Consider the following 14,505-nt stretch of genomic DNA (forward strand, 5'->3'; position numbering starts at 1 on the left):
TTTTTTTACTTTTTTGAGTTTTAAACCTCCTCATGTCAATTGTGGGCCTCTTAAATAGTATTAGCGATCGTGGTCTCCTCTCTTTGTTTCAATCTTCCTATAATTGTTTGTTGAGTGCTTCTTCCTGCACCTCCATCCCTTCTTCAGCCACCCCCATACACTTTTAAAATTCCAAAATTGTCCTTCAGTAAAAAAAGATAAAAATAGAAAATTTGTTTTACCTTTCTTCGCATAGTGAAAACAAAGGTGTTTGGTCCTGGGTGTTTGGTGCTTGGTGCTTGCCGGTGGTGATAGTTGTGCTTGTGGTGGTAACCGTGGTGGTGGTGTTGTTGCTGTGGTGGGTGGTCTTCACAGCTCGTATTCTCCGTTCGTAGGTAAGTCTTCGTGCTTTAAACACTTATTCTCCGGATTGGGTTAATCCGCTAGATCACCGGATTGTATAATCTGTGCAATGAACTTCATGTTATCCACCCCTATAATCCGGAATGTTTTTACAATCCGTAAGACAACATTAAAGTGTTCCGGATTAGTTAAACCGGGGGTAAACCGAATCCAGAACAAACATACTCACTTTTCCGGATTGTGTAATCCGGTACAAAATGAACTATGGATTACGTAATCCGGAAGTCATTTTAGAACTTTAAATATGACTTATGGATTATGTAATCCGGAATGCATTTTGCTGTTTTAATTTGACTTATGGATTAAACAATCCAAGTCACTTTGAAGTTGTGAAATGCATTACGGATTATCTAATCTGGAAGGTACTATTTTACTTATGGATTACACTATCCGGAAGGGTAATTGAATGTTGTTTTTATTTTGCATACTTGTGTGAATTTATGAAAATTAGAATAAAATAGAAATTTATGTTTTATGAATGAAGGTGTAAGTATGGACATGGAGGTTGGATTGATTACAAAAAGATCGGATGAAGTAGAAATGATATATATGGAAGAATTAATGAATTTTGTGCATCAAAATGAATTAGTTGAAGAGGATTATGGTACTCATTTTACAATAGATGAGGTGAATAAAATTTCATTCTATTTATGTTTATTGCTTTATAATTTGAAGAAGTGTTTTGTAATATTGTTGGGATAACTTTGTGTAGGTTTTTCCTTCGCGAGAAGACTTACTTGAATGGGTTCGTAGGGTTGCTTATAGACTTGGTTTTGTTATTGTCATTATTAGGTCTGACATAGCAAATGGGAAGCAAGGGAGAAAAACATATGTCTTGTTAGGTTGTGAACGGGGGGTAGTTATAGAAAGTATAAGGATGGTTTGGAGGTTACTGTAACTGGTACTCTAAAATGTCAATGTCCCTTTAAATTGCAAGGTAAACCTATTGGAAAGGGTCAAGGTTGGGTACTTAAGGTAATATGTGGTACTCATAATCATGATTTGTATGATACATTAGTTGGTCATCCATATGCGAACAGATTAAAAGCGAATGAACATTCCATGCTTGCTGATATGACTAAAAGCATGGTTAAACCGAGTAGCATACTACGTACTTTGAAGGAGAATAATGAGGATAATATGACAACAATAAAGCAAGTATACAATGCAAGATACTCATACAAGAGATCAGTTAGAGGACCACGAACTGAATTATAACAGTTAATGATGTTGTTAGACCGTGACAACTATCTTCACTGGAGTACGTGTCATGAGTCTTCCAATATTGTTAGTGATATTTTTTGGACTCATCCTGATGCTGTGAAACTTTTGAATGCATTTAACATTGTATTCTTGATGGATACGACTTACAAAACAAACAAGTATCGACTGCCTTTGCTTGAGATTGTTGGTGTGACTTGTACAGGTTTGTCATTTTCTGTTGGTTTTGCATTCTTATCTAGCGAGAAGGAAAAGAACTTCATATGGGCACTACAAAAATTTAGAGGGTCACTTTTGACATCGCATGTGGGGCCTGAAGTCATTGTTTGTGATAGAGATCTTGCTTTGATGAATGCCATCAATATTGTGTTTCCTAAAGCAAAAAACCTTCTTTGTCGGTTTCATATCAATAAGAATGTTAAAGCAAAGTGTAAAATGTTGGTTGATTCTGTCGAGGCTTGGGAAGTTGTGATGGATTCATGGAGGACTATCATTGATTGTACAGATATTGCTCAATTTGATGAGTTTGTTAAAAGTTTTGACACTATTTGTTCACCGTGGCCATTACTTGTTGAATATGTGAAGAACACATGGATTATTCCGCACAAAGAAAAATTTGTAAAGTGTCGGACAAATTCATTAATGCATTTGGGAAATACAACATCAAACAGGTATATCAATACCGCTGACATTTTATGGTGTACACATTGTTACCCAGAGGCAAGGTTATGGTCATCATATTACGTTGGTAGGATGCAATCTTTTACCCAATTAATTAGTATTAGTCCGACATATGTGAACCTTGGAGACGATTGATGTATACATAATTTATAATGTGGGGTTCTTATTCATAATTTATTACTTAACTTCTGATTCATAATTTATTACTTCATTTCCGATTCATAATGAATTCGTGTTTATGTAAGATAAAAATAAAATAGCAAACACTACAACATAAATTAATTAAACCATATTGTACACATACAAAGTTATTATTATTACAATCATGTAATAAAACAAAATATCAACGACGTCCACGAACATTACGTAATCGTCTAGTGTACACCGCCTCGTCATCTGTCACGCTTCGGGCTAAATGCAGTGTTGCCTCTGTACTCTCATATGCGTCAGTGCCTTCAGTGACCTGACGACAATCTATCATGCGTTGGAGAATACTAACAATGCGCCTAAATATACCCTGCACCAACTTCAAAATAAATTAAACTTCTCAAATATATTGTTTAATCACATAACAATAAAAAAAAACTTACCGAATGTGCACGCTCATCTTGAGACGAGAGACCTGCCTGCTCAGCATTTGGACTACAAAGGCGACGACGTGGTACAACACTGGGTCGATCTCCAAGCTCACCTCTGCGAATGTATGGGTGTGACACCGTCCTGAACCAAGACATGTACTCAGGAACACATGCAGATGGACTAGAAGCAGCTGTCAAACCTGTCACCAAGTGGTGATCAAATTGCAACCACCTTTGATCAATGATATGTGCACCAGGACTCTCAGTCGGCATCGGTGATGGTGGAATGCTCTGCTCATAGCCAAATTGGTGCAACACACGCTCAGGCATATGTCTCTGTGATAAGTTGCCCAATCGTAGGTGACTCGAGAATAAATAAATGGTCTCAAATAGCCTGTTCAATCTGTGGTCCTCATATGGAGTCCAGATGACGTCATCGTGTGTGAGCCCATCCAACTGCACCCGCACATCACCAACTGCACAAATCTGATGGGCAACAATGTATCGTGCTGCCCGCGGATGTACCTCGTCATATGAGGGATTAATATCCCTTCTTCCCATGCCCGAGAAGTGCTCATAAATCCATGCCTGCGTAATTCCATCATATTAATTATAAAATATTTAATACAAAAAATTATGGAATGTAACATGTGATTGCTAATTATTTGTATGGTTTCATACCTGAACAAGTGTCACATAACTGCCCAACTGCTTTGTGTTAAAGTAGGAGGCATCCTTCAACTGCTCATATAGATGTGTAAGTGTTGTTGCTCCCCATGCGTATCCACCGCACATACGAAGATTGTTGAATAACAACAAGTACGAAACAGATACATATGTGGCACTTTTATCTGCAAAAATAGTGCATCCAACCACATGCAACAAGTAAGCTCTAGCAGCACACTCCCAAGCCTCTTGAGCGCAACATTCTGCATATATATCTCGAAGCCAACTCAATCGTACGTGGACGCCTCGACACTACCTCATCTCAGCCTTCCCACGAGCCTCCTCCACCCCTAATAACTCAGTTAAAATAGTTGCAGCTCCGTTGTACTCTAAGGGCACATACGTAGGGAATTGACCCAAAATGGGGAGGTGTAAAAGAGATGACACATCATCAAGTGTGATGGTCATCTCACCTATGGGAAGGTGGAAGGAGTTTGTCTCAGCATGCCACCTTTCAACAAAGGCTGAAATCAACCCCCTGCCCCCCACCTCATAGCTTATATTGCACAGACTAAATAATCCAGAATTTTGTATAAGAACTTCAATCTCAGCATGAGGCATCCCAAATTTACGTAATTTCCTACCGTGGGATACCAATTTAAGTTTTCCCCGATCCTAATACAAAATTTGTATATATTTAATATAATTAAATCAATTTAAACAATAATTAACAAAAACAATTTAATTGAAGGTTTTTTCGTTCTTACCTCACCATCCCAAAGCTTAACAGCAACATGGTCAGCAAAATTTACCAACAAAGACATATCAGAAGGTCCTCTAGGAAACCCTTCTCCCTGGTCCATTTGCCTATCATCATGTAATTCTTGTTGATTGTCATTATCAATATTAACATCACCAATTCTTTCCTCCACAACACCTCGATCTCTTCTACGGACGGATGTCGTTGGTCTTGTTCGATCATGACCTTGAGATCCACCACCTCTTGTTTTAGCCATATTTTTCATAGGTGAACCATGGCACATAATCTAAAAAAAAGTTCTTCAACTGGAAACAAAATAAACTAAACAAGATTGCATAAGTGAAACTCCAAAAAAAAGTCACTTCCGGATTAGCTAATCTGAAATCCTAAAATTAATACTACCGGATTATCTAATCCGAAACCAACTTAACCAACAATTAAAAAACACATACCGGATTATATAACTAATTAAACACTACCGGATTATCTAATCCGAAAACCTATGTAATCCGGAACTATTCAAAAAGACTATCGGATTATTTAATCCGAAAACCTATGTAATCTGGAACTATTCAAAAAGACTACCGGATTATTTAATCTGAAACCTATGTAATCCGGAACTATTCAAAAAGATTACCAGATTTGGAACTATTGAAAAAGACTACTGGATTATTAAATACGGAACCTAACTACACACTACCGGATTTAAAAATCTTTGTGATGCGGAACAAAGACAATGCATGCTTTAAAACAATTCCTTTACAAAAAAATCTGGAACTAACCTTTTCTGTGTTGGATGAAGAGGCTCAATGCTTCAACAATGATTTGGAGTTACAATGGAAGTGAATGGTGGCAAGGATGGGGACTGTTGGGCGAGGATGGGGGCTGCTGGTCATTTGAAGAAAAGGAGGTGAATGAGAGGGGTGGGTGCCGCTGCGCCTTCTGCTGCTGCTGGTGAAACGAAGCAAAGAGATAAAACAAAGTGGGTTGAGGTAAAATTAGGTTTAGTTTTAAATTTTTAATATTATTTTACTGAGGGGCATAATAGTAAAATCAAGTTTACTATGGGGGTGGCTGAAGAAGGGATGGAGGTGCAGGAAGAAGCACTCTTGTTTGTTTCATAGGTCATTTCTTAAAAGTCTGAGCTTCAACCCAGAACCCAATGTTATTTGAGGGTTTTCTATTATATTGGACCCATAACCCTCGTATTCAGAGTGTTATGTGAATGGAAGAGATGGAACCACCTGAGCACGAATGTTGTGAAAAGTTTGAAAAAATTTAAATCGTTTTTATACAGAAAAATTGTTGAATCTTATGTATCAATTTGTAGACCTAAAAGTTTACATTGATATATGTTTTCATTTTTTTAGTTGATTTACATTTTCATTCCCAATCTAACCTTGTCTTTTTTTGTTTAGATAAAAAAAATTACAATCTCTCATAAAGAAATGGCTTGACAATACAAATGAAGAATATGTAAGATAAAGAGGCAGGTCTCGTGCAAGAAAGGGCAAGCAAAATGGTCATTGTTATGTTGAGGTCAACCCCACCGACCCCAACTTTATAGGAAACACCAAAGGGAAAAGGATAAAGAGTTGACCCCAACTAGAATTGTCCACTCTACCTTCAATGATTATGGCCCCAAGGTAGAAATACTTATTGCTGAAAATTGGAATCCCCAGGGGCTTGTTGGAGGAGAGGGAAATTTTTGGGATCCAAAATTCAACCATTCGACGCATAACCGAGCTCACAATTTTCTCGACAAAGGCATCACTCTCTTTGAGAAGTAGAGCTGACTATTTATGAAAGAGCTTAAGGTCTCCTAACAAAGAATTCCCAATGATTTCTTGGACCTAGAAGAAGGTCCAGGAGCCTAAAAAATGAATAAAAGAATAAGGCACTTATTTGATGCTAAAAAAGAAACTAAAGGCTTAAAAGCATATGTGGCTGACTGACTTGGAAAAATCTTATGAGCTGAGGAAAGAAGAAGCCTAGGCCAAAAAGAGAGTCCTTTTAATCCAAAAGAAGGAAAATATATCTCTATAGCCTTATGAAAAATCTTATGAGCTGAAGTAATTCACTCGAAAGGAAAAAGATTGAAAAGCCACCGAGGAAGCCCTTAAAGAGGATATTGCTACCCAACATAGATTTTTTTGCCATGGATCCCTACAAGATTATCATGGAGGGACAACTAGTAGAAGAAGAATAATTTTTCCAAGTGTATTTCCTTTTTCAATTGTGAACTTTGTTATATTTTACAAAAACCTAGTTATTTATAATTTGAATTAATTTTTTTTTCCTTTTTAATGTTGAGTTAAAATGTTGAGATTCAAATGCCCTCGAGAGATGAAACTTAAATGCTAACTTGAATGTGTTACCTATATCATTTTTTTTAGTTTACGTTGACTAGTATGTTTCAATTACTAATCCCAAATACTAACTCAACTATCTTATCGAGAGATCAGATCTTTGTAGTTTACACTAAATATTACACTTCAATTCATAAAAACTAACTCATCTTATTGAGAGATAGATTCTTTGTAATTTTCATATTATGCTTCAATTCATAAATACTAACTCATCTTATCTTAACTAGTGAGAGGTAGAAGGTGTGGGTTTCTGTTCTCCACCTTTTCACTAATGTTGTGATCGAGTTGTGATTGGTGGCGATATTCATAAAACTTAACAACTATCTAAATCCAACACGGTGAATTAAATTTTTCAGTCAATCGTGAAACCTGAGAATCAAAATTTCATGTTGTTTAGGTCATAGTAGTCTTTCGTTGTCCTCCCATAAAGTCTTTGTCTCATGTTTATGTTGGGGTCGTAAAAGGGATATATCGAACGATAGTCATTGATTATAAGCCATTGTTATCCTAACATATACACAAATAATTACAAAGAATGGAAGCCAAGTAAAAAAATTTAAATAGTCATGTACATTTTTGAAATATTAAAGACAAACACTTATTGAGTCTAGACTATTTCTTACACTCTCTACAAACTTTAAAACAACACAAGCCAGTGATGGATGAAAGGCGGTGATGGTTGAAAGAACTCAAAGAATAGGAAAAACACACAAGACACAATAGTTGTGATGGCTAGAGTAGAAAAGGTGTGATAGTAACCTTATTATATGTTCGCGAAAGAGGCAAGGTGAGTTGAATTCCTCTACCTAACACTTTGTGGTCATGTTCAATTCACACCCAATGAATGTCCTTCACTCACTATTTTCCTTCATGCGTAAAGGGCTTTATTTCATGACAAGTCCTTGCTTGGAATATTTGTCCAAGCTTCCTTAGAGGCTAGTAATTAAAACTGTCAAGGCTTCCTTGAAGGCTAGTAATTAAAGCCACCAGCTGAGTGCACCAATGCATGCCTAAGGGTGAATAATCTCTTTAGATATGGACTTGTGGGAATCATAAATGAAGATCAACATAGGGGTAACAACACATGCAACACTTATTCCTTGTGAAATTGTTCTAGGCCTAGATGACTTCAAGCCAACTGAAGTCATGCCTACACATAACACTTCAGCTTTGTTAAATTCATGTGTAAAGGTCACGAGTTTGCCTATATCACATGGATCTTGACTTCGTGCAACTTAGTATTGAATTTAAGGATAAATATGAACATGTTATTGGTGAATCCAGCATGAATTGGGATTTTGTAATTGAAGTTTTGTTTTCAAATAATATAATATTTATCATTTTTGTTAAACAATTGAAATTGTTATTAAAAATATGATGTATATGACAATGTTAAAATGGTAGTTGAATTGAAATTTTCTTGTTCAATTAAAATTGTTAGTAATTAAATTCATATATACATACTATATATATGATATATATATATATATATGAATGACAATATTAAAGGTGGTAGTTGAATTCATTTGTTGCAGAAAGTGTTTGACCATGCAATTCAAAACACAAGCAAGTTTGGATACTTGAATTGAAAGCACATCTTTGTAACAATAAACTATGCTTATGTACTTCATAGTATAGGAAAACTTCAATCAATCTTGGTTGTCATAATTTAAATGTTTTTTATATTTGGAACTATATTATATATGTGGATGTAGCAAGGCCATTCAAAATACTATTTGATCAAGGAGTTTACAAGCACCATGAACCAAACATTTCTCATACCTTACCTTTGTGAACCACAACCTACCTTGTTTTCATATTAAAGAGCTAAATATTTTGTGCTACTTTGTAAATTTTATTATGTTATATTGTATTACTATGCTAGATTATTATTTTATTTTCTATATGGCAGATGGATGCATGGTAAATTACTTCTATTATGGTCAATTCTCTGAAGGAAAATCCATCAATCCCAGTAAATAGATTCGTCGTGGTTAACTGTCACGTACAAAAAAACATGGATTTCAAAATAAAAAAATTTTGCCATGGAATTCGACTGGATGAATCAGATAATCATCTTCCAATATGGTTGCAAGTTATATAAGAGTTTTTCGAGCATAGTTGTGCAGTATGTAACTGATAAGTGTCATAATTCAATAATATTTCATGTAAAAAAATAGGCATTTATGGACTTTAATTGTTAATAGAGTTATAATTCAACCTCTAATCTAGGAATTTGAACTTTTTTATATATTTTTTGGATTATAAGATGAATAAGAATGATTTGTTCCCAAATTTATGCTAATTTCCATGAGCATTGGAAACTCCCCAATCAAGATCGCTCCAGAGGAACTCGCCCAAGACTCGCTCAAGGCTCGCTTAAGCAAGTTCACTCCAATGAAGTTGGGCTTTTTTCCCTTGAAACTCACTTAAGCAAGTAATATTTCGCTTGAGTGATATGTCACTTAACCCTAGCCCAATTAGGTTAAATAAAAGGTATAAGGCAAAATCCTAGACACCATTGGAAGGATAATCAAAGATAGAAAACCCTAGAGAAAGGGGCCTTCAAGGAGAAACACGTTGAATCTTCTTTTCTTGCTTTCCATGCTTGTAATATCCAATATGAGTGGCTAAGTGATGATGGCAGAAGGCCCAACTCAGGACCAACCACTAGATCAATGGCAAGGACGATTCAAGAAGATTGGGATTGTGTTATTGATGGCGGAGACACCCTTCTATATATGTTCAAAAATTTCATAACCTAGTGTAATTTCTCTAGAGTAGAATTTATTTTCTTGCTAAAAATAGAGTAGGAAATTTAGTTATAATTTTTTTTATTTTGAATTAGGATTGAAATTAGGCATCTAAAAACCAACCTAGATTAAATTAGGATTTCATTAAGACTCCTAATTAACCTATGTCGGTCATTTAGACCTAAATTAGTCACATGAAGCACACCTAGGTAAAGCTTGCAATGTGACTTCATTTAGGGACCACTTTCAAACCATTTCCATTTGAATTTTCCCTTTCTTTCTTGTAAGCCTTGGTCGGACCTCGAACCTTTAAAGGGGTATCTTGGCAAATGAATTAGTAAGTTCAATTTTGAGTGTTATGTTGCCAAGTTGTTAGCTCTTACACTCCCTTGTCTAAACCTCTCTAGGATAGACACCTTTGGTCTTCTTCTTCACCTTTCCAAGTGATATGGCCCAACCAATCACTCTCACTACTCTTCATGCACCTTCAAGGAACCCATAGCTCCATTGGAGTCATCCTTATTCCATCTCCTACACCAAGCTTCCGCCACTCCTCCAAAAACTCCAAGGAAAACAAATCGGAATGAAGGCACAACCCATCATCTTCCCTTTGAGGTTGGGAGTAGTTTCTCAAACTCTTATGTATTGAGGTGATATTTATGTATAATGTTATGTTCTTGATTGATCATTAGTATTTTTATTTTATTCTTAAAGTTTGAATCTTTATTCATAATTTTGATCCTTAGATTTGACTGACAAGTACTTCTAAGCATCTGACATAAATGATAATGCTTAACATATTTGAATAAATGTTCGTAATGATAAGACATTTTTATAAACATGTGAGGAATCGATATTTAGGAAACAATCTTAATAACTTTGTATGCGAGGAATCGATATTTAAGAAACAATCTTAATAATTTTGTATGCGATGAATCAATATGAATGATTTTTATATATGCATCAATGTCAATCAAGATGGAATGTTATATGTTTTTATTCATTGAAAATATAGACGAGTGAGAAGGATTAACCACAATCCCAACTTTCAAATTGAATCATCTAAATCATTTACTTTGTTTTTATTTAAATTTCTTACATAAATTCATGATACAAACAACCTTTCAAACAAAATCTTACACATCTTTTTATATTTAGTGAATATTATACTTGAGATTTTAGAATTGTTCCTTGTGGGTTCGATATCCTTCTTTCGAAACAATTTATTACTTCTGACTCGATACACTTGTCATAAAATAGTTATCAGTAACTCGGCCCTTTGTTGTTAACAATGTTCAACACACCTCGTGTTACACCTTAGCATGTGTATTTTGGACTTTCAAGTCATGCATTGATGGTTTCAATTATTGCAAGTTAATAGTACAAGTTGATGGGACATTTTTTATCGAAAAATACCATGTCACTTTACTAAAAGCAATTGGTCAAGATGGAAATCAAAACATATTTCCTTTATATTTGAAAATAGTTGAAGGTGAAACAAATGAAGCCTTGATATAGTTTATTTCAATTTCTATGAGCATATGATGCCACAATGAATTATATGCATATTAACTAATAGAGGAACGATCGTATTATTAGCATTACAATCTCCGGAAATTGGTTAGGAAGTAGTTGGTCTTCTCTCAATGTATTGCTTATGCCACACTGCATCTAATTTCAATAAAAAGTTTTAAAATACAAAGTTGAAGAAACAATTGATAATATGGGTATCTATTTTCCTTACCTTTCATTGATCAATATTACAAAATGATAGAAACATAAAATAATTTCATTTATTACATTATCACAAGTTATGAAAGGAAACAATCAACTCTTTAAGCAAAGTTATTGGTTCTAAGATCATAATTCTGGCAAGCTTTTTCCTCGATAGACCAAATAAGTTTGGAAAGTAGACTCAGGCATATGACAGAGGCAAGAGGTATGGTCACATGACAATAAATTTAACCAAATACATGAATTCTATTCTGAAAGGAGTACGATCGTTACTCCTTTGTACTTTTGTTAAGATAACTTTTGAAATAACAAAATGTTGTTTTATTGAATGAGGGATCAAGATAAAATGTGTTACGAGCTAGTCATCAATATCCTGAAGATATCACTGCCTTACTACACACAAAAAAAACAACTACACCACCCTGTCATGGGTCATGTCTAAAGGTATAATAGAAAAAATTTAGAGTTTGATGTTCAGGAGTTAGTCACTCCCCAACTTAGATGTCGACCTATGACATACCTAGTCGGATTAAATGATTGTTGATATGATTGTGGGGAGTTTTAAGCTTTTTGCATTCCTTGTGCTCATGTTATCCTTTTTGGTTCAACATGTCATTTACAACTAACGATATTCGTTGACCCAATCTACATTTTGAAGAATATTTACAAGGCTCACAAAGTCCAATTCCATTTAATTTGAAATAGAAATTATTAGTCTACTTATATGAGATCGAATTTCATTCTAGAACACATGCAGTGTAAAGAATCTAAAAGATCAACTATTAATCATGTCCATAAAAAAAATGGATGAACCAATTCAGAATAAGTCACATAAAGGTTCTTAATCTCGAAATGAAGATCCCAATAAAGTAAATTATTCATTCAGACAATAGAATGTTGTTTGTCATATTATAACAATTTATCTATTTCATTTAACACTCTCTCTTTTATGTCTTTTTTTCAAACAAATCTTAAATTCATACTCATATTTATAACAAATTACTTAAATATGTACACATAATAATTTAGCACATATTATACAATTTTTCAAATAATTTTGTATTACAATTTTAAAAATTACATAACGAAATTAAATATTTTTTGTTAAATAATTTTAATACCAATTTTACTTTTCATTCATTTCTCAAATAAAAAACTATTTAATTATTCTTAAATGAATCAAATAATTATTTCTTAAAAAAAATTGTTAAATATTTAACAACTCAATCAAATAATTTCATGTTTTTTAAATTTATGTTATTTTTTCCTATATATATCTTATTTACTAAAAAAAATTCATTCATTATTTATTAATTCTTTTATTACCCTTAAATTTCAAAGAAAAAGCTTAAATAATAATAAAACGGAAAAAAATTTAACAAGAAATCATGTTTTGTGTACTCAACTTTTATTCAATTCATTTTATACTAAATTTGTCCTCCTCACTAACAACTTTATTAATAAATCTCTTGCTCATGAAACACGACTTCTACATTAATTCATTCAATACAAAGTCGTGTTGCTTAACCATGATTTTAATTTAAAAATAACTTGAAATCATAAATTGTAGAGTTGAAATATAATTTTTTTTATGTATATATGAAGTCATTCTAAAAAATAGGACTTACAAAATATATAATTTTTAAATTTTTTTGCATTGTAGTAAATTTAAGATAAAATTACACTATTTTAATGAAAAAAAAAAAACCATTACCATTGGTGCATGTATGTTACAAAAGAATGGACATAGTAATCTCAAATGAGAAGTTATTGAAATTTCCTTCAATAATTACCTTATTTATGAATTCATGCTCTATAAAATTTAAAATGTTATAATCAAAACTTTAAAAAATCAAGACAGTTCAAATTTTGAAGCATTTCATTGATGTTTGATTTATTTTCTAAACAAACTGTAAAAGTTATATTTTAATTAATCGACAATACAAGATTATTACTCTAGTATTACATGTTTATTTACATAAAACATAGTCATTGAAAGAAAAAAAGTGAAATTCGCTGAATAAATAATAGTCTAGATTTTTAACTAAAAGACAAGTTTAACAACAATAAATTTTAATCTTAAATTTTTCAGTAGAGTCTAAAACATCACTCTCATTTAGCCTCCAAACTTCCAACACGGTCAACAAAAACTAAGTACACTTAAATATATGGGTGCTATTCCTTTCGTTAAGTCCTACTCAAGTGGCGTTAATAGATATGGTTTTCTTTTTCTCTTCATTAAGAAGCTACTACTAGGGTGTTGTAGTCAACAACATGCAACGTTCACTTCTTCAACCCAAAATTAGGATTAGTAAAGTAGATTAGTGCCCTTAATCCCCTCTTCATTAAAAACTATTGTCAATAACACAAACAGAAAATAAATTAGTTACTTATTAGAAAAACACACCAAAAATTAACAGAAGCGTAATGCACCATCCAATAGAAGAACATGAAGCAAATGTAAACAAAAGGTTATATTTATATTTATATTTATATACAAAGAGAAGTTGAACTTATGTTCAAAGGAATGTTCCCCCATATCAACTTTAGTTCAAGGAAAATTCAAAACATTAATTGTAAATTGGATTCGATCAATTTTACCGAAAAAAATTAATTTTTTTCAAAAAAATCGATAATTGTCCTAATTTAAATTATCCCAAAAACAAAAAAAAAATCCAAGCACACGATGAACATAACCGTAACCATCGACACGTCGCCGTCTCATTTGTCCCTTTTCCACTCACACGAACATAGCTTCGCCGAATTCGTAAACCACACGTGTCCCACGATCACGTTACGACACCGTTTTGCGACGCTCTTCCTAAAGAGGCGTTATGATAATCTTCTTATCTTTTCTACAAAGACGCTGGACCGGTCCGGTTCAGTTACGGTTGACGCTGAGACTCGCTCCGCCAGAACCCGGTTCCCGCGAACCGGGCCCACATCTCCTTCTCCAACCCCTGTTCCTCCTCGTCCGTCTCGTTCTCAGGGATTTGCTTGAGAAACTCGTCCAAGCGCGTGGTACCCACGTCGTAGTCCCAGCCCTCGACGCTGCTGGCCCTGTGCGGGTGCAACACCACGATATCATCAGCCTTGTTCCCGACAACAACGTTGCCGTTATTCTTGTTTCTCATCAAACGACGTCGTCTCTTTCGGGCGGCTTTGACGACCAGCCTCTTGGGGACCTTGTAGACGGCCAGCACGGCGAGGTGGATGACCACGCAGGGGAAGCAGCAACACACAGCGGCGCACTCAGCCGCGCCTCCACCGGCCACCTCGCCGACGCCCCGCCTCCGGCGACTGTGTACCGGCTGCGGAGGGACGATGACTTGGTGGACCAT

At 34.4% G+C, this 14,505-nt stretch overlaps 3 protein-coding genes across 3 annotated transcripts; 1 reads left to right on the forward strand and 2 right to left on the reverse strand.

Moving 5' to 3' along the window:
- The first annotated feature begins 894 nt into the window (after positions 1 to 894).
- LOC137834082 (uncharacterized) lies at positions 895 to 1,620 on the forward strand. The gene is made up of 3 exons (XM_068642150.1): positions 895 to 1,029; positions 1,115 to 1,244; positions 1,340 to 1,620. The coding sequence occupies exons 1-3, from the start codon at positions 895 to 897 to the stop codon at positions 1,618 to 1,620; spliced, it is 546 nt and encodes a 181-aa protein (XP_068498251.1).
- Positions 1,621 to 2,647: 1,027 nt separating this feature from the next.
- Positions 2,648 to 4,564, reverse strand: LOC137834089 (protein MAINTENANCE OF MERISTEMS-like). The gene is made up of 5 exons (XM_068642156.1): positions 4,316 to 4,564; positions 3,884 to 4,223; positions 3,564 to 3,733; positions 2,895 to 3,470; positions 2,648 to 2,821 (listed from the first exon to the last, which is right to left on the reverse strand). Exons 1-5 carry the CDS (start codon positions 4,562 to 4,564, stop codon positions 2,648 to 2,650), a joined length of 1,509 nt encoding a protein of 502 aa, XP_068498257.1.
- Positions 4,565 to 14,049: 9,485 nt separating this feature from the next.
- LOC137834096 (uncharacterized) lies at positions 14,050 to 14,505 on the reverse strand. The gene has a single exon (XM_068642161.1). The coding sequence runs from the start codon at positions 14,503 to 14,505 to the stop codon at positions 14,050 to 14,052; it is 456 nt and encodes a 151-aa protein (XP_068498262.1).

Source organism: Phaseolus vulgaris, chromosome 11 (genome assembly GCF_000499845.2).
Source record: "Phaseolus vulgaris cultivar G19833 chromosome 11, P. vulgaris v2.0, whole genome shotgun sequence".
NCBI classification, from domain to species: domain Eukaryota; kingdom Viridiplantae; phylum Streptophyta; class Magnoliopsida; order Fabales; family Fabaceae; genus Phaseolus; species Phaseolus vulgaris.